Source organism: Cheilinus undulatus, linkage group 12 (genome assembly GCF_018320785.1).
Source record: "Cheilinus undulatus linkage group 12, ASM1832078v1, whole genome shotgun sequence".
Classification (NCBI taxonomy): Eukaryota; Metazoa; Chordata; class Actinopteri; order Labriformes; family Labridae; genus Cheilinus; species Cheilinus undulatus.
The window spans coordinates 19,890,523-19,916,419 of NC_054876.1; the positions used below are offsets into that span (position 1 = coordinate 19,890,523).

General features: G+C 38.4%; 1 protein-coding gene across 4 annotated transcripts in view; it reads left to right on the forward strand.

The window, feature by feature from the left end:
- Positions 1-25,897, forward strand: part of abr (ABR activator of RhoGEF and GTPase) — a 237,685-nt gene that overhangs the window by 136,241 nt on the left and 75,547 nt on the right. For all 4 annotated transcript variants that reach the window (XM_041801080.1, XM_041801081.1, XM_041801082.1 and 1 more), the window contains 8 exons: positions 1,461-1,513; positions 4,628-4,768; positions 7,395-7,516; positions 11,235-11,403; positions 16,723-16,842; positions 17,164-17,239; positions 17,384-17,488; positions 21,036-21,110. In XM_041801080.1, coding sequence (XP_041657014.1) covers positions 1,461-1,513; positions 4,628-4,768; positions 7,395-7,516; positions 11,235-11,403; positions 16,723-16,842; positions 17,164-17,239; positions 17,384-17,488; positions 21,036-21,110 — 861 coding nt within the window. The remainder of the gene's footprint in view (positions 1-1,460; positions 1,514-4,627; positions 4,769-7,394; positions 7,517-11,234; positions 11,404-16,722; positions 16,843-17,163; positions 17,240-17,383; positions 17,489-21,035; positions 21,111-25,897) is intronic.

Here is a 25,897-nt window from a genome sequence, read left to right on the forward strand (position 1 = left end):
ATACCTTAGTTTGTTCTCTATATTTGTGTATTTCTAATCTTGAAAAGCAGATGGATTAGCCAGATTCCATGTCTTCCATCAGGCAAATCCATCTGGCAAAGCCCCACTCTGAAACGTTTGTGCCCAGTTGGAAAATCAAACGAATCAGAATTGTTTGAGGAGACCAAGACAGTCATGGGTGTGGTTTAGTTGAACTGCAAGCTGTACAACAATGGCTGCCACCAGTGAAGTGATTAGCTTGGCTGCAGCTGTATTATCAATTTTTATTCAAACTGTATGGTTGATTCTTCACTTAACAAGAGCAGAGAACCTCACTGATGGTTTTTTCTTGGCTGAAAGATTTTTTTGTTCTTTTCCCAACCGGCTTCAGTAAGAGTTTGATAAATGTGACAAGCAGAGTGTTCGTCCAGTCACTCTCAGAGAATGTTTTTAAAGGTTCTGCCTTTCCCAAACACTTTTTTATGGTAGGTTGCACAGATGGATATGATATTTATCCCATGCAATGACTATGATATGACACGGCCCATCTGATGTGTCAGGCTAGAATATTTTCGGGAGACAGGCTAAATCACCATAACACCCACCCATTGAAAGGAAAAATGGGCACCAAACTGCATTGATGATACAGTACAATGGCTATAGCAGAGCTTGAATACAGACCTACAAGAATACATCCAGGGAGTTTTTCTCGGGCTTGAATAAATATTTTCCTAATAAACTTTTATAAACAGAAGCCTATTTAATGGTCTTCATGATTATCACATGTAAATGTTGACTAGAAGTGTTTTTTTTTTCATTTAATTGTATCCAACAAGCATCAACTGCACTTTTTAACCTGAGGTGTGGTTTGATGTCTTTCTGGATGTTTAACATCTATCGTCTTTATATTTGTGAAATGTTTCTGAAAACCAGTTCTCAGAATCTTGACGTTTGCATGACCAATGACCTGGAATGCTGCATTTTTTCCACACCAGGCATGATGTCACTGGGCTACCATGAGAAAAAAGTCTATGATGGAGTAATATGACCAGATTACAAGTCAAGGAGAAACAAATCAGTTATTTCAGTAGAAGAAAAGATTGTTTGTTCTTAAACATTGCTAAGTAGTAAAAGTCAAATTAACTTTGGCTTTATATCTGAATGAAGATCAGTCCTACAAATGGGCACACAGAGTCAAAACACTAGGGAGGGTTGGGGGAGCAGTGGAGGTGATGCATGGGTTACAAAAACACACCCTAACGTTGCTGGTGTTGCTTCTGGTTTAGAGTCATATTGTCAGTTACGCTGCCGATGACGCGTTTAACTCAGCGGGAGCAAAGTGTAGGAGTGTTAGCCCTTCCTCAAGCTTTGTAGCTGTGACCTCTAGTGTGAATGTGTTTTTGTTTGTGTTGTTGTGTATCTGTGTACAGACTTGTGTTTAAGCAATATTGGCTCACCCATCTCCTTGTCTCTCCTTACAGCTCTTCTTTACAAGCCCATTGACCGTGTTACCAGAAGCACCCTGGTCCTTCATGTGAGTAAACAGCTTCTACTTCCTGGAATTTCAAAGATCATTTCAGCAACGAAAATATCTCATTGTTGTTAAAACCTGCTTTCACATTATTGATCCTGAAGATGTTGTTAATTTAACTAGGGAAAGTTTTTCCCTTTTTGGCTTTTATGTGGTTGAGGGCTCAAAAATCAGGTAAAATTTCACCAAACAAGCAGCGTTAAGCTAATAGGTTTAAATTTGCATTCTCTTGTCTCTCCCATTAATCATCAGGTGACCTCTCTGATTCACCTTTTGACCTATTGGAAGCCCTGATCCACGCATTGAGAATTACTTAACTAAAATAGTTTACGCTTTATAAGGGGGTTAAAACTGGCTCTACTTAATGTCCTGACACCAAAGAGCTTTTGCATTTGTGCATTTGTAAAGACTAGTGCTACACAATTAATTGAGTCACAATCACAATTGTGATGTCAGGCTGTGCAATTACATAATCGCAAAAGGTTGCAAGTATTATTTATATGTTTATATACTTAACCATTCATTGCAAAATGAATGTGCATGTTTTGATTGGCGTTGAAGGCTCTGCTCAAAGTCTGCTACTTGAGTAAGCCAAGACAAGCCAAGCTAAAATATGACTTTACAGGGTGCTCGGTGCTTGAAACCCCCATGTGGATGGATTGCTACATAACAGCAATGCAAATACAAATTCATGTAAAATTCATTACAATTTATTTTGGCAGCAATCCAATCCTTGTAAGGTTAAAAGTGAACTTAAGGGTGTGATGAAAGCTAAAGGAGGAAGTAGAGGTGGTGGAGGCGAAGCTTGGCAAGAAGGAGTTTGCTGTTATCAACATTGTTGAAGCAGGGATTAGTGAGAAGGATGTCATATGGACCTTGTTAAGTAACTGAGCAGTAATGGGCTGTAAGAGCTCGGAGATGAAAATTAAATCAGCCAGCAGTCAGCTGATTGAAGCTAGGCTTATGACTTCCATGTCCTGCATGAAAAAAATGCTTAGCTTAATTTTTAAGTGTGCGTTTATGCTAGTTAGCTAATGTTAGAAAAGGTGATGTTACTTGTTGGCCTGGGTATTTCTGACAGCCTCCCTATGTGATACAGAGGCCAGGACATGATATGTATTGCTATGCATAGTATTTGGGGTAAGACACGTTGTTATAAACACAACCAACAGCAGAATTCCCTACAGCAGCTTGTCTTTATCTTAGAGTAAAACAGAGGAGGTATATTTAAAGGTTCTTACACTTAAATTCAGATCCTCAGAGACCCAAGTACATTAATATAGTCTATTAATAATTACTTGGCTATTAATAAATGAAAATACCATAATTTTCAACTTCTTAAACTGAAAACGGCCCTCTCTATTGTCTCTCTTGCTGTTGTTTTTCACATTTTTCATATCATATTCTGGCTTCGCTTTACTATAAGCCCACTTACATTTGTAAAAAAATACTTTCTGCTTGACCTCTGCATTAAACAGCAATGCAGCTTCTGTGATGAACGGACGAGTGAGGAATAAACTGTGTTGAACTGTCTGATCTCATTTAGAAGCGGAGGGAATTTTTAACTTAGCAGCGTCATTCAGTGCTGGTTGGAACAACACAGATTAGCCCAGTGACCCTAGATATTGTTGCGAACTTCTAATTATCCTGGTGTTGTGCATTGATGAAGATTGGTGTTTCTGCAGTGTTTTGCCTTCTTAAAGCAGGCATGACTCATGTCTAACTCTTACTTTCTGGTGTTTAAAGAAACCTGAAATAATCCAATATCTTTGCCTTTGGCCTGCTGGCTGTAGATAGAAGCTATGATCCATGTTACCAGTGTGAGGACCAACTCGTTTTGGTGTGAGATCTGAACCAGCGCTGAGTCATGCAGTTTTACTGCTGCCATCGGCATTTTTGTTAACAGTGCCATAGAAAATGTGTATTTTAAAACTACCTTACAGCGTTTACTTCCTTTTGGATTCTTTAAAATCAGTATGGCAAGGTGCTCATGACAGTATATTGCTGTATCGATTTATTGAGTTACTATCAATATAGCAAAAGTAAACTTGCTTTTAAGTAATGTTAAAGCTATTTAACATGACCTGAACATTATATATTGTCAGCACGTTTTTCCTTTCCATGAGCATGTGCGTTCTCTGTGATTGTTGATGAATTGAATTGCCAGTGTGGTTGCCAGAGGTAGCCCAGCATTGGTTGCTATAAGAACCAGTTATGGGTCAGTTACAACCTTGGTGTGTATAGGTCAGTTAAAAATACCATTCCTGCTGGTATAGTTGTCTGGATGTATTTTGCTTGGTTACGGTAGTGTCTTTGATCGTCTAAGATGTGGTAAATGTTAGAGCAACAGCATGCTCAATGCATCCAAATCTCAGTGCATGTTTTTCCAGAAAGGTCTTTTTCCTGTCATTTATGCAAATGAAGAGGTGGAGAAAAATAATGGTGTTTGTTCTGGAAGAGAAACTGCTGCTCCATAGTCGGCTGTCCCGCTCATCAGACTGCTGGACTGATGAGAGCCGCTCCAATAAAAACAAGGAAATGAGATTTTCAGAGATTACTTAAGCATTCAATAAGGGGGAGTGTTTGGACGTGTAGAGCAATTATGTTTTGAATTAGACGACAGAATTGAATGTCCTCTTCATGCTTCAGTGGATTTTTTTTTTTGTTTCAAGTGAGAATGCACTTCTGAGAATATACAGAGTAAAGTCCAAACTACTTATATGTCTCGCTGACTTCAAGATGTTTAGAGACTTTTGAAGAAAGTCCTTGGAGAGGAAAAGACAGATGATCAAAAAGAGGCAGTGCTTTATGTAGAACAAAACCGATCTGTTTCTAACCTTAAAGCTGTCTGGAGAAAACAGTACTCAGTGAGAATGTTACCTTACATGAACTTTTCAGATAGCAGGCAAGATACACGTATTCTTGTCCTGATACAACCTGAACACATTAAGACAAACATCTTTATGCCTGAACCAAATTGTTTCCAACAGACATCACTCTCTGCCCCATATCTTTGCATTTTTAATATCATTCTCACATTTATATCAGTGCTTTAAAAGTAGAAAAAAGTTTAACATCTTCACAAAAATGTCCATCTTGTTTGTGTTTGTGTTGCAGGATTTGCTGAAACACACTCCTAAGGACCATCCAGACTTCCCCCTCCTGCAGGACGCTTTGAGGATATCTCAAAACTTTCTCTCCTCCATCAACGAGGAGATCGACCCTCGCAGGACTGCTGTGACCACACCCAAAGGAGAGGTTTGTATGATTGTTTTGTTTGATTTTAGGGATGCAAGATATTCAATTTTTGCCAATGTGCAATAGGTTGATATTTACAAATTAATTTTAGCTGATACCAATCAGAGATGTCCCGATCCCGATCAAATGTTTTGGATCGGAGTCGATATAAGCATTTTTAATTGATCAGAGATCGGCAATTTGATCCGATCAGCCTGGCTGATCATTTATGCCAGCTGTTGTAGACAGAGCACAATTTCCGCATCAGTAACACAACAAAGCAGCAGTGGCAACATTAGCATTCCTGTATCTCTGGTTAAAATGTCAGCGGTGTGGAAAAACTTCAAACATGAGAGTGGAAACAGTCCAGTTGCCACTTGGAGCATCTGTAATACGGACTGTTTCAAAAGGTGGTAGCAGCAGTTAACACTACAAATTTGATCCGTCGTTTCTGAACTAAGCATACAGTGGACTACGTTGACTTTACTACAGCAACAGGCAGCTTCACTGAAGCAACACACACTGGACTTTAAGAGAACAGACAAGTACCCTTGAGAGAGCGATAAGGCAAAAAAGATAACAGAAAAAGTGGTCGAATTCATCGCTTTGGACAGCCATCCCATCTCCATGGTGGATACTTTGAGTTTTTGTCGTCTTCTTGAGCTTTTAGACCCACGCTATGCCCTGCTGTCTCGACATTACATTACTGACACTGCCTTACCGGAGCTATGTAACAAAGTACATGACAGCATACTAGAGAATTTAAAAAGCAACTTCGCTGCCGTTAGCTTCACTACAGACGTTTAGAGCTCTGATGTTTGCCCCATGTCACTCCTGAGTCTCACTGAACAGTCCTCCACCTTCGAGTTAAAGCATGCAGTATTTCATGCACATCAGTTTTGTGGGTCTCACATAGCAGAGCATGTAAAACAGGCCATCGAGAATGCTCCTAAACAAGAAGCTACAATTCATTTTAAAGTAATAGTGGGTAACGAAATAAAAGTGAGGAAGGAAAAGTGATGTAGCAGCTCCAGTTGCACTTTAGAAATTGCTCTGTAATTACAAGCGTGCCTTGTATTTGATATTTGGGTTTTATTGCAATGCTAGTGTTTTGGTTTATGTCTCAGATTAAGCTTCTAAATCTGAAAAGGAATTGTTGTTTTGAATCTGTCTGGCTCATATGTTTTTGATCCCATTCAAGTTAAACTGTTTTGACTTCAGTTTTTGTTGTGACTAATACAGTCAAGTCAATATGTAACTTTATTTATTTATTGATGGATTATTAAAGTGAAACAGAGCTAATACACCATTTTGAGTAGAAATGTGATTTTGTTTTTTACAACAATGTGCGCTGTACTAAGTTAAATGGAATAAGTTTGAGAGATCTAGTAGTTATTCTGTTTACTTCAGTTATTTTTGTAAACAAAAACAACTGAAACTCTAATCCAAGTAATTATGAATATCGGATTGGGACTCGGTATCGGCAGATATTCAATATTGAAAAATTGGATCGGATCGGAGGCCAAAAGTGCTGGTCGGGACAACCCTAATACAAATACCGATAAATATAGTTTAGATCTAAACCCTTGGTCCTTGAAAAACAAAATTTTTAATGTTTGAGGATGATTAAGTCAACAAATTTCAGTCCTTAAAATATACTTTGAATTGTAATGAATGTTGCCGAATGAAGAAAAAGACTTTAGCTGGCATAGGTCTGTTGGTTCAGCCTAACCCGTAATTTCCACATATAACAGCTGTGCTGCGTTGCCCCACAAAATGCAATGTGGAGCAAATCGCTCCCCCTCTAGTCAACTGGAGCAGTTCCACTGCCCAGCCCTGGTCTGGCCCCAGTGTGTCCCAGAAGTGCCACTCCACTCTGCTTTGCTAGTTTATTTTCAGTGCTGGCCGAAAACCGCGTCAATCAACATAGAGCAGATTGATCCAAACAGCTGGAAAAATGTGCCAAGTATCTGGTCTACTTCAAAATACGCCACAATGCAACATATATAAGTTATCACTATATCAACATTACGTCTCATCCTGTTGCACAAGCAACAGGTCATTAGGAGGTAAGTGGGTCCCAGCATTATTGATGAGGAAAAGTTCAATTTTGAGGTGAAAAGCCAGATAATTTTACATCAAACCACACATCCTTTGTAGAAAACATAAACCTTTTAACTTCATAATGTGCTCCATGGTGGGAGCAATAAAATCATTGAGTCATGTTGAAATGAACACCAAATCAAGCCCCTAAAAGGCAAAATCATCTGCTGTCCACATACTATTCCTGCATGACCTTGCAGTTCCCCTGTGATTCCTACCCTCTCCTCACAAGCTGTTCAGAGCTTCGCTGCGTTGCGCAGACAAATGTACAAGGTCACCTGATTTTGGTTGGAGCCAAAAAATGCAGCTTTTCAAAGCATGGCGCTTCTGTGGTATGTGGAAATTTAACTAGCCATAGTTGAGACCTTAAACTTCAGTCCTTATAACACAGTTAAATGTTTGAGGAATGTGTAAAACTCCACAAACTTAATTGCACATTTTTACATTCTGTTGATACATAGGTTGTAGCTATTAGGAGAAATTTTGCATGTGCTGATACCAATATCATTCTGCAAGTAAGAGTTGACATGAGTTGCTCTTTCAGGCTCGTCAGCTGGTGAAGGATGGCTTCTTGGTGGAGGTATCAGAAAGCTCCAGAAAGCTACGGCACGTCTTTCTTTTTACTGATCTGCTGCTCTGTGCCAAGATGAAGAAGACGGCTGTGGGGTGAGGAGGCAGTTTAACATATTTTTCTTTCAGAGAATCAAAAGAAGGATTTATTACAGTCATCTGAATGCCTACCTTTTAAAAAGCTCTTGTATGTCATTCATTTTGTCTCCGACATCAGCACCCCTGACAAACAGAAAGAATGACATGACACTTAACAAAAGTTCTCTGTCTGAGAGGCTTTTTTGATGTCTCACCAACAAAGAGAAACTCAAAGGAAAGTCTGCGCTGAGAAGCAGATATTTATAGCCAGTAGAGTGTTGATGAAGATTTTATTCAGATAAATGTGATTGCACATGCAGAGGGTTGAGATTTCCAGGAAGCAGTCTGTTTTCATTTGACACTTGACACATGCCAATTTATTAAGGATCACACTTCCAGGACAAACCGTCTATCATCTTGTCAGTTCTACGGCTGCTGGTATCCTGATCAGATTTAATTTTTGCTCGACATTGTCTGTGTTGTTTGCAGCCACCTATCACTTGCAGGAACTCAAAGCGTTCCCATAACTACCAGACCTGTAAATCAGACTGTTAAGGTCTGAGGTGTTATCTCAGCTTTCAGCCTGCAAAATAAACTCACATCAACACAATATACACACACAGTTAGAGGAGGGCAGCCATCCAGAAACTCAATCACCTTCAGTCGAGTCACTGAGGGTCTTAATCCCATACAATCCTCTGATTATCTCACCTCCATCATTTTAGACTTTGTCATTTTTACATTTTTGACTTTGCTGCCTCATGTTCCACTTGCTGAACACAAATTTGATCTTTTCTTTGTTTACATCAGATTTAGGGAAGATTTGAAATCATGTTACAGTTCTAGCTGAGTTCTAACCTTTGTGTGTGTGCGGTATGCAAGGGTGTGTTCAAGTGTGACTAGATCAGCTGTAAGCAGAGTACACTTGAATGAAAATGAATAGAAAGACTGTGGAGCAAAGAGGAATAAAGATATTTCCTAAAGGCTAGAGAGCATAGAGGCACAGAAGCCTTGACAATGGACTAAGGGTAGGAATTTAGAGGCTTGGGAGTGGCTTTGTTTATTAAACAATGGATGTGCATGGATAATAGAGGAGTTCTGCCAGTTAATGACCTTTAAATGAAACATTTTATAACCAGTCAAAATACTCCTCACAAGGGGGTTAAAGGTATAATATGTGGTATTTTAAACAGTGATAAAATAGCAGGTAGCACTTTCCAAAAAGAGACTAGATTCAAACATTCTGGGTTTTTTGTTCTCAGCCTTTGTTCACACTGACAGAACAGTGTTTGCTTCATTTTTTTTAAGCTTTTCAAAAGCAGTTTTTTCCACATGAAACCTTCCCTGTTCAACCCTGCCACTTTTTGGCAAGACAGTCTGGTCTATTTTTGTACAAACTGACAAAACATTTGATTTTTATCAGAACTGAAGGATATATTGTTTTGTTTTGTTTTTTTTTTCAAATACAGCCATACACTAATGACAAACTTAAAGTAATGTCTTTGGGTTACATGTGTATTACATGCTTACATGTATTTTTAACAGTACAGCCTAAGTCATCTGCATTTTTGAGGGCAATAAGCAGCAGCAAAATAACCTGCTGACACTGAGCTCCACGGTGCAAAAAAGAAATAGCTTATAAATGTAGACTGATTCTCCTTAATTCTCAGCCAGTTTGCAGGATGGCTCCCTGAGATACTCCTGACAAAGGGCTTTAAACAACAACAACAACAACAACAAAAGATTCTTAAATGCAAAAAGAAAAAAAAAAAAAAAACTAGCTATAGTTCAGAGCTTAATTATGATTCTAAATTTCTGAGACTCAAGATAAACAGAAGTAAAACTTCAACTAAAGTAGTTCTCCTGATTCTGCTTTAAACAGCACAAACTAACTAAGCAACCAAGTTTAATGGGCATTTCACTGTAAATAGCTCTCTAACAACACACTGACACAAACATCTCCAATGCAGGACACACCTTCGTGCACCTTCGAGTGTGCATGGGAGACGGCACACAGAAATCCGTCATTGCTTTTGCCATGTTTCACGCATGTCACGTAGGACGACATGCACGTTCTTTTTATCTCTATTTTCAGTTTCCCAAACATGTTATCAAAAGCGGCTGCAACTGCGGTTGCTGAGTGAGCACTCCTGTGAGTGTTTGAGTGACAGGCTTTTTAAGAGTGAAATCCTCATCTATCCACAGAGGCAGCAAGGCTAAGCATGCTAACAGGATGGACACTTGATGTCCATATATCCGTGGTAAAGCTTATATGTTTAGCTTTACTGAGGAGCTTCTCTATGTGACTGGAAACTAAGTTTTGCAGTTCAGGTAAGGCTATAAGCACCTGCTAGGTATAATGTAGCGGGGCTTTAAATGCATCATAAGCCAGTATATTCCACCACACTGAAAGGCTGATTATCAAGAGCTATAAATTCAATGATTTTCCTTTTCAGCTCCTTACCTTTGGGTGGTCACTGCTGTATTTTTTTTAGCTTTTTTGAATGACTGAAATAGAGGCTGCTGCCGAGTTTTCCCTGGCACGAAGTTTTGTCATTCTTTATAATCCTTGCAGTCATCAGGTTGGCGGTTTTGTAGATGTGAAATTAAACTGGTGGTGTTAAAGGCATGTTGCCTAGCTCCTCCACGCATCTGATGTACTTTACAAGCGATGCAAACAGCTACTTTGCTGAATTGTACCCACTCCTCAGACTTCTCCCACACAGCTGTCATGTTGTTTATTGTTGTTGATGCACGTCCGGCGTCATCGCGTGCGCTTAATTATGACGTCACATTATCGGCCGTACACATCGGTGTAAATTTTACTATCGGCCGATACCGATAATTAACTTTTTAAGCTATTATCGGCCGATACCGATATACTACCGATAATATCGCGCATCCCTACTTCAAACTAAATTTGTAACACATTTCAGTTAAGATTTTAGCAACAGCCTGGTTAAATTCGATTTACAGTATTGACTCTCATTATCAAACCATCTGATGAAGGTGTCTCATGTGTAACAAGTTGACTGTGCAGCAATATAGGAATGCTAATTTAAGTCTCATTAGTGACAATGTAAATCCATCTCCTCAGCCCTGAAGGAAGTAGTGCTCCTCTGAGCATGAATCATTCTGGAACAGCTTTGGGTCCCTGTGAATCAGCAGAAAATTATTCTATATTTTGAAGTGTTAAGATCTGAGGTCAAACAAGCACGCTTCTAAAAAAAGGAAATTAATCTAAATTTGAGTTTGACCTTAAACTGTACTGCTCCCTATCAGCCAATTAGTGTCGCTTCGCTGGACGAATGTTTAATGAGGGTTTTTTTTTTCTTTTTCTCTGAGCTGTGAAGGTTTCCGTTTTAAGTGTAATCGTATGTTTTTATTTCTGTAATGATTTCAGACCATCATTTAAACCTCTTAACTAGAAATGCTTTGCCAAAATTAGGACAGAGATACATTATTAATGGTATTTCTAAGCCTTCTTAAATTATGACATCTATATTGGTGCATCTTTTGCATATTTCATGAAAACGACCATCTGGACAGATTGAATTTGCAGGATTTTTTTTATTATTAACCAGTTTACTTCTCTGCCTTTGTACTTGTGATTTGTTCAACTTTATGCTCAAAACATTTTATAACTTTAAATAGGAGGATGGATTTATACTTTGATTCAGTGACTGACTGTTATATTTGCTTCTGTCTCATCCTCATCCTTCATATCCATCTGCAGTCGCCACCAACAGTATGAGTGTAAGTGGTACATCCCTCTGGCAGACTTGACCTTCCAGACCCTGGATGACTCTGACTCCTGCCCCAGTATCCAGGTTCTGCCTGAGCATGAGATTGAAGAGATGAAGATCAAAATCTCAGTCCTAAAGAGTGAAATACAGAAAGAGAAGGTAATCCTTTTGCTTGCTTTTTGAGCCAAATCCAGGCTATTACTATGGCTTAAATAGTATAGCCAGTTTGTGTGGACATTCCTTGTTTTCTTTATTTAAAACATCCATCTATCTGCTACCTGCTTATCCCGTTTGGGGTTGTAGGGGCCATTCATTACATGAAAGGCAGGGTTCACCCCATACTGATTGCAAGCCAAGCACAAGGCTTTCTCATAAAGCTATTTTACAATTTTAACTGCAGTATTTGATATAAAACAAACAGTGCATTTCCAAAAAAGGTAGGATGAAGTTTATACCTGTTATTCCTAAACCTTGTGTATTTTTTGTCTTTACATTGACTTGACAGAGAGACAATAATAGATAAGTGGATACATTTGCCATCTATCAAAGTAACAATCAAAACATTTAATCATTGAGAGTGGGCACTACAACCACTTTTAATCTAATTTAATGTAAAAAAAAATTAAAAAGAATCAAGTGTAGGGCATTGAGTCTAGCTTGCAAAGGGTAATTTACAAAAGATCCTATTAAAATAAATAGGTAATATTTTTTCCCACCTTTTCATGTGGTTGATAATTAAGAAAATATTGACATCTTACGGAGTACGGTGTTAGTTTTGTCAACTAAAACTATGACTAAGTATCTTAGTTGATATGATTTTTAAATTTGTGAGGTCAGTGTTTGGTGTGGTGCATCCACACAGGATATGTGAAGTCTGTGATGTGCTAGAATTTACAGACATTTCTGAAAACATAAGGGTGCTACATGGCTGCAGCAATGAAAATGCAGAGAAAAAAGCAATATTGTGCACATTGTGTTCTGCAGGTGATTTTTCCCTCATGTGTCCTTTACATACTGTGAACCAGAGCTTACAATAGACGTGTGCTTAGTGTTTTTCCCCTCTTTATACTGTATATCTATATATGTTAACATTTTTTAGATATGTAACAAGCTATCCATGACTAATAACCTAGTGAACAATCTCCCCTAACTCTTCCACAATGCATCAAGGTTGCATAACCTGTGTATCTCCTGCTACTTTTAACATTTATAATACAGTTCATGCTGTTGATGTAATTCTGCGCTCTATATATTTGGGATCATTACCCATCCAACCTCCTCGCACAGATCAACTGTTGTTTTCTAACCACTGTTGAGCCACACATTTCAAATTATAAACTGTTGTGCATAAGATGAACGGCTAAATAATACTAATACAATATCAGGTACTTTGAAAGAGAAACTGTCTGTGCGTATGAAGAGAGCAGCAGTGCACAAACGCACATTTGGACAGCAGGGTTTTTACAAAATAATTAAAGTAAGATGAAGCTGTTAACTGAAATAAAAGTACTATTTATTACCTATCTGTGTCAAAATTTGTGAACAATTTCCTATGATGCCGTGATCAGAAAAAGTCGCACAGACAGTAAAAAACATAATTACCACCCAAGTTACAGAGATGCCAGTTCGCATGGGATTAGTATTCTCTATGTGCATGAAAATATGGAAGGTAATTTGCCCTGGAGAACATTACTCCACAAATTACGGACATAGTCATTTAACAGGATTAAAATCACAGATGTCTTGCACGGTTATTACAAATTACCAGTGGTCCCTTGGTAATACTTATTCGGCGTGAATAGGGCATTAGACTAATGAACATAAAGACTGAAACTACCACTAAAATTAGAAATAGCTGTTATACACTGCTACAGTACAATATAAGAATGCTACATGGACTGGAACCACTTAACTAAACTAATCGCTTTGTGGTCTTGTAAAATATAAAAGAAAAAAAAAGAAATCAAATTTTTATTTGAAATAGCACAAAGACATGAAATTGAAATGCTAAACCTAAGAAATGTAATTGTTTTTGGAAAAATACATCTTAAACTCAATGTCCCAGCTGTTTAGGAAATGGGGTTGCACTAGAATAAATCAGTCCTTTTTTCTGTCATAGGGACTACCAAGTTAAGACTAGTGGAACTAGAAAAAAAAATGGCAAGTGGACCTCTGAATAGGTCAAGGCACAGGGTTGAAACCACCTCTTTAACTAGAGTGGGTCAGCTAATGTAGGTTAGCCTCAGTAGATCCAATGTAGACCCAAAGCTGGGTCAAGCAGTTTTCTATTTATTTCAGTAAGGGTAGCAGCCAAATTCATTCTAAATATATGCTAGAGTTAGTTAGAGTATGAATTTTAGATTCATGACCAGGAAATGTCACATAACATAAATACTGAGGCTCCACGGGAATACTAACAGCTGTCAATAGAGCCAAGAAAGGAATTATTTTGAGCTTTTGTTGTGTGAAAGGTGGAATGGCATATACAGAAACATGTTAGACAGGCGCCCAGGTTCACATGGTAGCAGAGAGTGAGTCATTTAAAATTCTTTCAGCAGGACCTTCCTGAGTCCTTTTAGTAAATCATCAGCTGTTCTTATTATTAAAAGAAACAAAATCAAGTGACTCAGGAGGGAAGTTTTGGCTGATTTCCGGAGATACTGATATTTTTGTTTCTCATAGTTCATGGAAAGAATCCTTGTGTTACTGATGCCTTACTGGAAGCACTGTACTTCCCATAAAACTCAGAACTTGTCACCCAAAGTTTTGTCAGTCTGAGATAGAGTTAGTATAAGGTTAAATGTTTGCAGTTGGGAATTTCCTGCTGAAGTCAGTGAAAAAAAAAAGTTAAAGCAGGCACAATGTAAATACTCAAATGCTGGAAAAATGAGACTGAAAAAGCAAATGTCACCGCAAACATACGCCCCACTTCCTACTTCTTAAATTATTACTATGAGGATACCATCATGTCTTCTATCAGCACTGTCAGTAACTGAGGTCAAAAGAAAACATGCTTTAAATCTCCAAACATCACAAATTTTCCATAATACACCCCCACTCTCTGGCTTAGACTCTTAGTTGGCTTCATGAGCAGAGAGTTCCTGTTATTCCGTCTCACAGCGTTAAATCTCACCCACCCTGGGGCACAGTGAGTGACCATGGCTGGTATTTAGAGCCAGAGGAGGCTCAAGGAGAGAGAGAGAGCGAGAGAGATGGAGCTGATTGTATCCAGACTCTGACTCACAGCTTCCTGGTGAGGGCAGGGAGGATGTGGGTATTTGTTTTCCTTCAAAGCTGACCGCAAGATCAGATCTTTGAATTATATATCAAGACTCTGACAACACAGTGCTCACTTTCAGGGACTTATACACAATTATTAGGAAGACGAGAAAGACTTCAGTAAGCAGATGCAGAAATGGTAGCCTTATATATTTTTTCTTTTTTCATCTTTAATACAAGGCATCGTTAATACGTATGTCAGTTCTTATTTTTATCTTTAAATAGATGAGTTAAAATTATACCCCTATTAGAGTTTCATATGTATAGAAAGTAGTGAGTTTATAGATTATGATACACAAGTTGTGAACTCAAGGGAAGCCTGTTTGATATTAGAAATACATTTGATATATGATAACATTGTTCAGTATTGGTTAAGAATAATATGAAGTAATAAATGAACAAAAGTTAAGTGCACATTAGCTCCATCTCTTTCTCCATCTGCTGTCCATTCAAAGAATAGCTTTGCAATATATCCCTCCTGAATCCAAAATAAATCCAAAAAGCAGTATACTCACCATTAAATTGGCTCAAATTAAAGTGAGGGTAGACGATAGGTAGCTTGAGCTTCATCAAACTTAATTAAAAGGATGTGAAAGATGACTATAAATCTCAGACCCCCACCTATTAGTTTAAATGTTAACAAGCTACACAAGAAAGCGTTGCATGTTTAAAAAAAATACATTATTTTTTGATATTTATTATCTTAAGTTCAGATTTTTTTTTTTCACAATTAATTGCCATTATTAATTTTATGATATATCAGAACTGCAGTTAACTGTGGAGCCCTAACTCAAGGATGTCCAAGCCAGGGACACAAATGGCCTACTAGTTTAAGCTTCAGTTTTGTGTTAGCTAGCCTCTATTTTTTTCTGTTTATGCACAGGAGTGTCCTAACTATTTCACTAAGGGCCCCAGACAAAATAATACAAGGAGGACAGGGCCACTCTGATATACCCCACTTTTATTGTATTAAAGTATGAAAAAAAATCCAATAAGGGCTTTGTAATGTGATAAACTTCAAGAAAAAACTGCCTACACCACAGCTTTCAGTTAATGGCTGACAAGGTAAAAAGCCAATCATTGCTAAGGATTTTAAGGTAGCTAGTGACATTTCAGGGGTCAGTAGTAGTAGCCCATTCGATTTACCTTTGCCAGAGTAAGATTTACCCTTGGTGCCTCAAAGAAGGAAGATGCTGCTGGTTCAGTTTAGTCATGAAAAGCATGTCAAAATGTTTTTTTTTAAGAGAAAAAACACATTTTGCTACCATTTAGACCATGCTACAAAAGCATCCAATAACTGTTACAGTTACCATGGATTTAACCTAAAAAAAAAAAAAAAAAAAAAAAAAAAAAAGCATGGCGTTGTTATTTGTCTCATTTCTTTGGTAGAGAGGTTTAATGTTTTTTACTCCATCATACTGGTCTGAGCTGAAGTGTCACCTCAAGCTACAAGAACATTTTAATAGCTTTGATGGTTTTAAAACCATTTTTACGAGTCATTTTATTGATGATTGTACAGGCTTTAAAGCTGAAATTTGCTATTTTACTGCTTGATGAAACCTTGTGCTTGTAGTTGCTAGGAATATACTCTACTATTGGCATGATATCAGTACCACAGATGTTAGCTTAATAGTGAATTGTCAGTTTTGGTAGATATGAAAATTTCTGCCAACATTAACAATTGAAACTTTGGCTATAAAGATCTGCCTATATAAGCTGTAAATATTGGCCCTACCAACAAACAAGTTTGTGGAGTTTAGGCTGGACTTACAGATCTCTGTCGGCTGAAGTCATTTCTTCATCACCTACATACACTTTAAAGTTTGCATTAAGGAAATTTGTCAATTTGTTCAGCCTCAAACTTTAAAATTGTGTTTTATAAGGAATGAGATTTTTCAGTCTGAACTACAGTATCAATATCAGTATCAATGTCGGTATTGGCTGAAATTCATTTGTAAATATCAGAATATCAAGTATTAGCAAAAATCCGGTTATCCTGCATCCCTGGTTATTGCCACTTGTTTGATCTTTATGAGAACTCTTATGCTGTTTTGTCCAGCTCTTCCTTGTTGCAGAATGAGAATATATGTGTTAAAATATAGTTTACATTAAAAAAACAAATAAAAAAGTATGATATTGACATTTAAAGCATCATTTTCAGCATATAATGAAATTTTTTCTTCGTTTTCTTGTCCATAGAAAGCACCCAAGGGTCAGAGTCGTGTGGAGCGTCTGAGGAAGAAGATGAATGAGCAGGAGTCATGGCTGCTCCTGCACTCGCCCACCATCCCCTTCCGCATCCACAATAAACACGGAAAGGTGAAGATCTGTCTGTGCCATGCATGGCTGCATCCCTGTAGCTGCAGTGCAGAGATGTAACCACTAGAGGGAGGCATTTATCTTTAAAAGAGCACTCTGAGGCAGATACAATTTAAATCTCTAGATAAGGGTTTCCAAATTTAGGATCGTGAGATAATTCGACATTATAGCTGTTGTAGTGCTTTTGGAATACTTTTTAAAATATATTCTACTCAAGCATCCAACTGTCTTACCTTTAATTTATGTTTTATTAGGTGTGTAGTAATTTTTTCACTATGTGCCTGTCTTTTGGGTGCTTATTTTGTTTTCCTGTGTATGCAGAGCTACCTGTTCCTCCTCTCCTCAGACTACGAGAGGTCAGAGTGGAGAGAAAGCATCCAGAAACTACAGAAGAAAGGTAACACAGGCTTTTAACACCATTTTTGACTAATCTGCCCTTGGAAAACCATGTGTGCATCTAGTTATGGGGTTTTCAAACAATTTTTACAAGCCGGGCCACAAAAAAGTCTGACCACAGCTGTGTGGTTGCTGTGTTTTCCAGATCTGCAGTCGTGTGTATTAAGTTCTGTGGAGCTCCAGGTCCTGACTAGCTCCTGTTTCAAACTTCGAACTGTCCACAACATTCCTGTCACAAGTAACAAAGATGGTAAGAAAGCTTTAAATATCTCCTTTCTTCTTCTCCTCTTGTCTTTGTATTTTCTCTTTCTTTCTTAACAATTACATAAACACATATTCTTACATTTTTCTTTCTGCCCCTCTCTTCTTTGAGTTTAAATTCCCACAAAAGCCTCCATTATTATACTCTCAGAAGCCACAAAAAGAAGCCACATAATCAGAAAGGAGGGGGCAAAGCAAGAGAGAATCTGGGTTACAATATGTTTTCCATCTAGCTTGTAGCAATCCATGCCACGCAGTGTGTGCTGACGGTGGCCCACTCTGAGCTCCGTGCTCCTATATGTTTGTTTTCGCTCCAGATTTCCACGTTGCAGTGCTTTCACAGTCTGGTGGTGACATTAAAGCCATCTGGCCAACCCGCTCTGATCTCTCAGAATGGCACGAGGGTCTCTGCTTCCAAATGGATGCACAGTACACTTACACAACCACCGAGCTGACAGTGAAATGCACACATTCATAATATGTCTTTCATTCTACAAAGAAAATATATTTGAATCTTTTACAATGGTATCTCTGTGCTTGTGAGCCTCTATTTTGATATCCAATACTTTTCAAGTGGGGATCATGGAAATTTTTGCTTTATATTTCAACTATTGTACAAAGGAGAACAGCTTAAGTTCTCTCTGTGCAGTTTAGTATTTTACTTCTGTCCCCCTAATGCTGCCTCCTGTGTGTACAACCATATGAAAGTACTGAGAGCTTCAGTATCCTAGGTTTCTTGCTAGCAATTTACTGAAAGTTTAAATGCTATAGCTCACATTTTTTTTCTAGCTAGCTATTCCCTCAATTTTTAAAAATAATCCCCTTACTGGATCAGGAGTTTGTGAGAGTTAAGATGCTTGGGGGGCTGTTTTTTCACAGTTTGGGCAAGGCCCCTTATCTCCAGTAGAGGGCAGTCTTGATGCCGCAGCATGCCAATACATTTTGGACAATGCTATGCTTCCAACTATGTGGCAACAGTCTGAGGAAGGCCCTTTTCTGTTCCAACATGACTTTGTCCTATAGTACAAAGTAAGGACTATAAAGACTATGAAGGTTTGAGGAGTTTTTGTGGAAGAACTTGAAAGGCCTGCACAGAGCCCTGACCTCAACCCCATCAAGCACCTTTTGGATGGACTAGAACAGAGATTGTAAACCAGGTTTTCTCGTCCAACATCAGTGTCTGACCTCATAAATGCTCTTCAGAATGAACAGGCACAAATTACCAAACCTCCAAATCCCTCCAAGAATAGTGGAGGCTTTAATTTTTTATAACTCCAGCTTTTCATATTGGTTGACATTTACATTTTGGATATTTTTAATATTTTTTTGGTTTGTGATATGCCCTGACGGGAGTTTATCTCAAGCAAAACAAGTATTGCCTTCTGTAATTTTAGGTCTCCACCATGTACAAAAGAACAAGACTAAGGGGATGTATTTAAAGGAGCAAGACCAGATCTAAGCAGTGAATTCCTCAGATTAATATTTCAGTGATAGTAGTCAAATGTATAGTAATAAAATATTCCAGCAACTCCCTAAATGTTTAATTAACTCTTCACAGCATTTTTGATTCTTCAGCTGTGGAAACAACATATATTGTCTCCTTATCTATTAATGTGCTCCACATAAGATCTTAACTCATAGTTTTAGTGTTTATAAGGTTACTGGTAAGCTGGTAGAGTATGTTGCTTTATAAATTGGCCTTCTTTGCTTACTCATTTATTCCTCCCTTTATTTTACTTAGCTTATTCACATATCTGTGTGTTAAAACAGAGTGGAGGCCCAACTTTCAACACTCACCTCGGTGGCATGTGACGCAGGAAGCACAGTAGGGGTTTAAATGGAGACCAGCTGGGGAAGGAATGTTTCCAAGAGGATATTTAATAACACCCCTACATACTTTACTTCATCTCACTCTTTTGATGGTGTAGTTTTCAATTATCACATAAGAGTAAATGGATTTAAACAGGTTTTATTGTAAAGTCCATTATTGTTAGACAAAAGGCCACCACAGGGCAGAACCTTTAAACCTTTACCCCAAGGAACTCCCCTGTTGCTTATATACAACACACTCACAGTTAACACCCCATGGGGGCCGACTGCTCTCCCCTCAGCTGCCTACAATGGAGCTCCGAACAGTCCTACTGCTGCGTTTATTTACCAGGAAACAGCCTGGCTCCAAAAGGCTTTGACCAAGAACGTAAACCTCCATGTTTCTTTTTCATCTGTATTAGGGGGTACATCAGGCCACCTAATGAAAGAACACCCATGAACACCCACGTACCTCCTGTCATCATCCAGCTTAGATGTTATGTCAGAAGAAGGCACTGCTTATTGATCTGAGGAGTGATACTGATCTGAGGAAGGCTGTGATAACAGTTAGTTTTCACTTAGGAGCTGTGGTAAATTATTTTCTGGGTACACTGTCTGATACATCATGTTTATGTCTCTTCAGTTGCGTAACTGTGTGAGATCAGACATTGACGTTATTGTAAAAAATGACTAGTTTATCCACACTTCAGACCACCCAGTCTTCAATATCAAGCAAATTTAACTCGCACTTCATTTTATGTTGATAAGCTGTGTTTAACTTCTGCTCTCCTCAGCTTTTTTTTTTATATACTTTAAAGTATTTCAGTCTTCTCTATTTTTGCACCAAATCAAATATTCATTTTTCAGTACTTTGATATCTCTTAATATTGTGTGTTTTAAAATGATAAAATCTCTGGTCTTTTAAAGATTGATGGTAACCAAAATTTTGTTTGATTTTTTTGTCATATTTTCAACCACAGGCTGCTGTGAGCAAAAGAGAGAGTGATTGCTGTCTAAATTATACAACTACACTGGCAAGACATTGACAATGTAGTTATATAATAAAACTACAATTAAATCAGTGTAAGGCAGTTTGCCTGCAATGTTTGGTCAATGAAAACTATAAATAAGACAATCTAAGGTGCATGGGACTTCTTTTTTGTTGCCATGTTTATGAGATAGGTATTGATATTGTTTGGTTTTTACTGGAATTATATCAAAGTTTAAAAATCTGTTATTTTCATGACATTTTTGGCCATAACCCTGGTTGTGATTCTGAGTCTAAATGAGTGTAGACACTGGTACAGGCTTTTATATATTACACATTGGCTACTGCAGGTCTTTACTGCCAGGTGCCCCTGCATGCACAGTCACACCTCTGCTAATGAAGGCAGCAGCATGATCAGCCAAAAATCATCTCTTACACACCCTTGGCATAGCATCTGATCACAGTGGCACATTAAGCCATTAGTTGGTACTTTATGATTTAGTTTCCTCCTTTCTGGATCTTGACTTGTTGTATCTCAGGTGTATGCCCTTTTAACAAAACTGTCTGCTAAATGAAGTTATAAATGTGTCATTCCATCATAATTTGCAATGACAGTTCATCTTTCCTCTGCTGTATGTGTAAACTTCCTTCCTGAGCTGATCTTTTAATACAGCACTTACTTCCATGTGTACATTTGGCACTGGACTAACTGCTCTTTGTGCTTGTGTTTTTTTTTCAGATGAGGAGACTCCAGGCCTGTACGGCTTTCTGCATGTGATCGTCCACTCTGCCAAAGGATTCAAGGAGTCAGCCAGTAAGTCAGCCAGAGACAGCATTTTTTTGTCTCGTTTTATTTTTTAACCACACTCCAGCTTAGCATCCCCTTACACATAGCTGCTGTGCATTCATGTCTGCCAGCAAAACACATGATCCAGTCAATCACTGCGGGCTGCACATGCAGTTTCCATCCTGCTTGGCTCAGTACAGAGATGGTCAGATGGATGGATGGAGCGTAAGATCATAGAGGGCAGGAGAGAGAGGGGAAAAATTTCTGAGAAGAAGTGAAAGCCACAGTGGAATTTGTGTGGTTGTTGTTATTTAGAAATGAGACTTAAATTTCACACAAAAAAAAGAACTTCCACAATTCTTCATAGCAGGGAGTGAGAGTTCTGAAACAGAGCTGCTGGCAAACATATTACCAGTTGTCACTGATACCTCCTACCTTACACAACTGTCCCTTTGTATAACAATGAGTGCAGATGTGTGTGTTTTTCATCAGCCGGGTGTGATCTTGGCACCGCTGTGCACTCTCAGACGTGTCAGCAGTGGACAGCTGGGACTTGCGGTACACTTTGTGCCCTGTTGCACAAGCCACAGATCAAATATTAAATATCTGGAAGAGAGGACGAGATGAAGGAATGTGATTTGCTCAGTTACCATGACAGCCTTCAGAATGTGAGAGCTAGAACTGCCCGGGCAATGGATCGGAAAGCTCTCTCCTCTGAAAGCACGTTTGATCCTCGATAGAGTGCAGAGAGCTGAAGGGTTTAAAATGAACATACAGTGTGTATATGTGCGTGAAGAAAAGTTGGGAAGCTTCCCTGATACGGTTAATGTCAGTGTGTCCAGTGAAGTATATAGAAGCAGGGTGGGGCATGTAAACCATGGAGGTAGTACTGGGTGGGTAATGTGAGTTTTTCCAGGATCACCATTATAGTGACAATGATGGCATCCCTACTTATTTAAGGGCATTTATCCCTAAACTAAACACCTACAGTCTGTTTAACAGATATAGGAGCTTTGAATCTGATGAATTTTCACAACAAATTAGCTTAAAATCATCCTTGATCAGAATTTACTAAAAAAATTGGCAGGGTTAATAAGGAAAATAATTACTCACACTGTACATGCAGCTTATGTAACTAATAAAACCTGAAATGGCATCCAAGCATGTTCCCTGGGTTCTTTTTGCAAGCAAAAATCCTTCCAAGTGCTTTTTATTTTGTCAATTCTGGGATCACTCAAACCACCCACTCCTGCCAGGTGAAGGAAACAAGTAAACAAACAAGCTGTCCTCTTCACTGAGTCCAGCAGAACACGTGACTAAAGGCGATATTTTGGAGCTGAAAACCAAGATAGAGAGAAGCACATGGACAGCACAGGCATCCCACAATATTTAAAAACATGCTAAAAGGAATCGTTGTCTGATTACTAGAGGACATAAAACTATCTGATAATACACGCTCTGTCCACTTTATTAGGTATGTATCTGCTAATTAATACAAATTGTTAATCACATGGTGGAAACCAGTGTGTTCAGACATGTCCAAACCGAGCTTCAGAATAGAAAAGAAAGGTGAGTCAAGTGACTTTGAATGTGCCATGGCTCTTGGGGTCAGACAGGCTGCTCTGAGTATTTCACTGTTGATCTACTGGAGTTTTCACACAATACCATCTCTAAGGTTTACCTGAAAAAGAGAAAATGTCCAGTGAGCAGCAGTTCCCTGGGCTAAAATACCTTGTTGATGGCAGAGGTCAGAGGAGAATGAATAGGCTGATTCAAGCTGATGGAAAGGCTACAATAACTCAAATAACCATTTGATAAAACCAAGGTTTGGAGAAGAGCACCTCTGAACCTACAAAATGTTAAACCTTGAAGCAGATGGGCTACAGCAGCAGAAGACCACAGTGGGGGCCAGTCTTGTTTGCTAAGAACAAATTGATGGGTCTTTATTTCTGCTGTGACATTCAAGTAGTAGGGTCAGAATCTGGTTTAAACAACATGAAAGCCTGCCAGACCACCAATGACCATGGCACATTCAAAGTCACTTAACATCATCTTTTTTTCTCCATTCTGATGCTCAGTTTCACCTTCAACAGATCATCTTTGTCTACATGCCTAAATGTATTGGCTGTTGCCTCGTGATTGGCTGATTAAATATGTGTATCAACAAGCAGATGAGCAGGTGTTCTTAATGGAGTGATCAGTGAGTGTATGCATAGTTCAAGCTTTAGAATAGCTTCAGTCGCCATAACTACAACACAGTTCTACATATCACAGTTGTTTTATTTAAGTCATATCCTGGCTGCATTCAAAGTGAATCGTCACTACCACTGAACACCTGTGTTTTTAGGTTGGAATTTTGCTGCGTGTGTGACTGTTTTATTTATGTCTGTGTGACTGAGTTTATAGTACAGCTGTGCTCATGATGCTGAAATAATCAAGTTCAGCCAACCTTTTATATACTGCATCTTTCTCTTTTTTAATATTTATGTGCCTATTTATTTTCCTTCTTTGAATTGAGATTTGATGATGATTCAGTGGGCTAAGGGGTATTGGGTTTTATGGTAATTGTGACTGTTGAAAGGGAAACACTTAAGGAGGTTTTTCCACATTATTAAGCAAGTCACAGGTATGCAAATGGAGGAAAAAGAGCTATTTCTGCAGATAAAAAGCGTGAAATAGTGACGTATCGTGCAAAAGGTATGAAAACACCAACATCATTGTACTGTGAAACGATCTGTATGTGATTCAGAGCGCAAACTGGTTTGTTCAGGTAAGGCAAATTCTTTGTATTAAGATTTCCACTGATGAGTAGCAAACAGGTTTTTAAGCTGCTGGTGCCACTGGAGTCCCAATAACCTCTCAATGCAGGATCCTTCAGAGGCTTGCTCATATGCCTAAAGCTATATTTCAGCCAAACTTAACCAATGCCCACAAGAAAAAACGATTGCAGTGGGCTCAGAAATATGTGAAGACTTATTTTCAAACAGTGTTATTCATCGATGAATGTCATGCTTCACTGGATGGTCAAGGTAGATGGAGTTCTGGATGGTTGGTGAATGGCCACCATGTCCCATCAAGGCTCCAACGTCAGCAAAGAGGTGGACCCCTTTAGGGTGTTTGAAGATGTCAAAATGACCTCAGCAAAATATGTGGAGCTCCTAACTGCCCATTACCTGCCATGGTATAAAAATAGGAACCGTGCCTTCCAGAGTTAAATCGTTTTCATGCGAGACAATGCACCATCCCATGCTGCAAAAAATACCACTGAAGCCTTGGTGGGGTGACCACCAGCCATTCTGAGTCTCTAGTAGTCTTGCATGTTAATGTTGATGCACCCTTTTTGAGAGAGCTGCAGCATTTTTATTAAGGTGCAGAGCCCCAGCTAAGTTGGTATCCATAACACTACCTAACTCTTCTGCTTGTTGTGAGATGTGTCTTATGTTGCAATGTGTGGATCATTTTAAATTTACCCAGAGGCAAGACACAGGATCTCTGAATGAAATCTACCCAAACGTTAAAGCTGATGACTCCTATGAAGAATCTATTGAAAATGTGTAAATAACTTTCTTGCCTAAGTGTGTGCTTATGTACTCTGTCTCAATTCAGCATAGGCAAAAAAGCAGCCAGAGGCTTAAACAATTTTATGGGTTTTTATTTAAGATATCAAAAGGATTAACAATTAAATGGCAATAGCACAGGATTCCATAATCAGAAAACTTCAAAAGTTAAAATTTAAAACCCTGAAATACCAACTACAACAAGGGTTTACTTTGAACCTGGACCGTTGAATTTCTGTTTATATTTGCTGATTGACACTTTCTTATTTGGAATAACTATTAAGGATTGGGAGTCCCAATCCCAGATTACCTTCCTAAAGAGAGACTAGGAAACATTCAATCTATAGTCAGGGGCTCTCCCTGACTGGACCATCACTCATGCTAACTCTTGTCTGGACTATTCTGAGAATAGCTTTTTCAAGAAGAACAGTTATCACCAGCAGGAGCACAGATGTGAAGCACAGTTTTTATTCTAGTTGAGTGGATTTATAGACCAGTTGTTATACTTTTACTTAAGTTAGTTTTAACCAGAGTAACTGTACTTTTACTTGAATACAATAGTCATGCACTTTTTCCACCTCTGCCAATTAGACCTTGAACATATAGTTCAGATTGAGTCCGAGCCTCGTGATCAGAAAGTTCAAATTAAGTTCAGTCTGTCCTTGAACCTTTGGTCTGATTACAAACCCATCAGAAGCCCTTGTAATTTACATTTGCTGAAGGAGTAAATGAACAGGATGTACCTTTAAGACAGCTGCACAGAGGCTTGCAATGGCATACATAGAGTATAAAAATCAACACTTAGATAATGTCTAAAGTGGCCAAAACATTTATAATATATAGAAAACTTAACTTAAAGGTTGTTGCTGTCTGTAGCTTATCTATATTTTGTGGAACATCATTTAAAGTTATTTTATAGAATGATATTATTGTGGAAATTTAATGTAAACTGTTGTAATTTGTGGGGAAGGGGTGGGATTAAATGAGTTTGTACTTCTTCCCGCTCCTTTTCAAACATGTAATCTTGATCATTAAGTGTTCTTGTATGCGTCTTCTAAATGTATATGACCATTTTTCGTTGTTCTGCTTTTACATGTTCAAAATAAAATTCACTAAAAAAAGATTTTTGCTATTATTTGGAGAGAACGGGATGCTAGATGGACCACCTACTTGGAAGATGAGCTTCTGTGTATGGGGCATGACAAATATTTCTGTCTCAGTTTGTAATGGTTTGTGATTTTTGTGTCAAGACTGTGT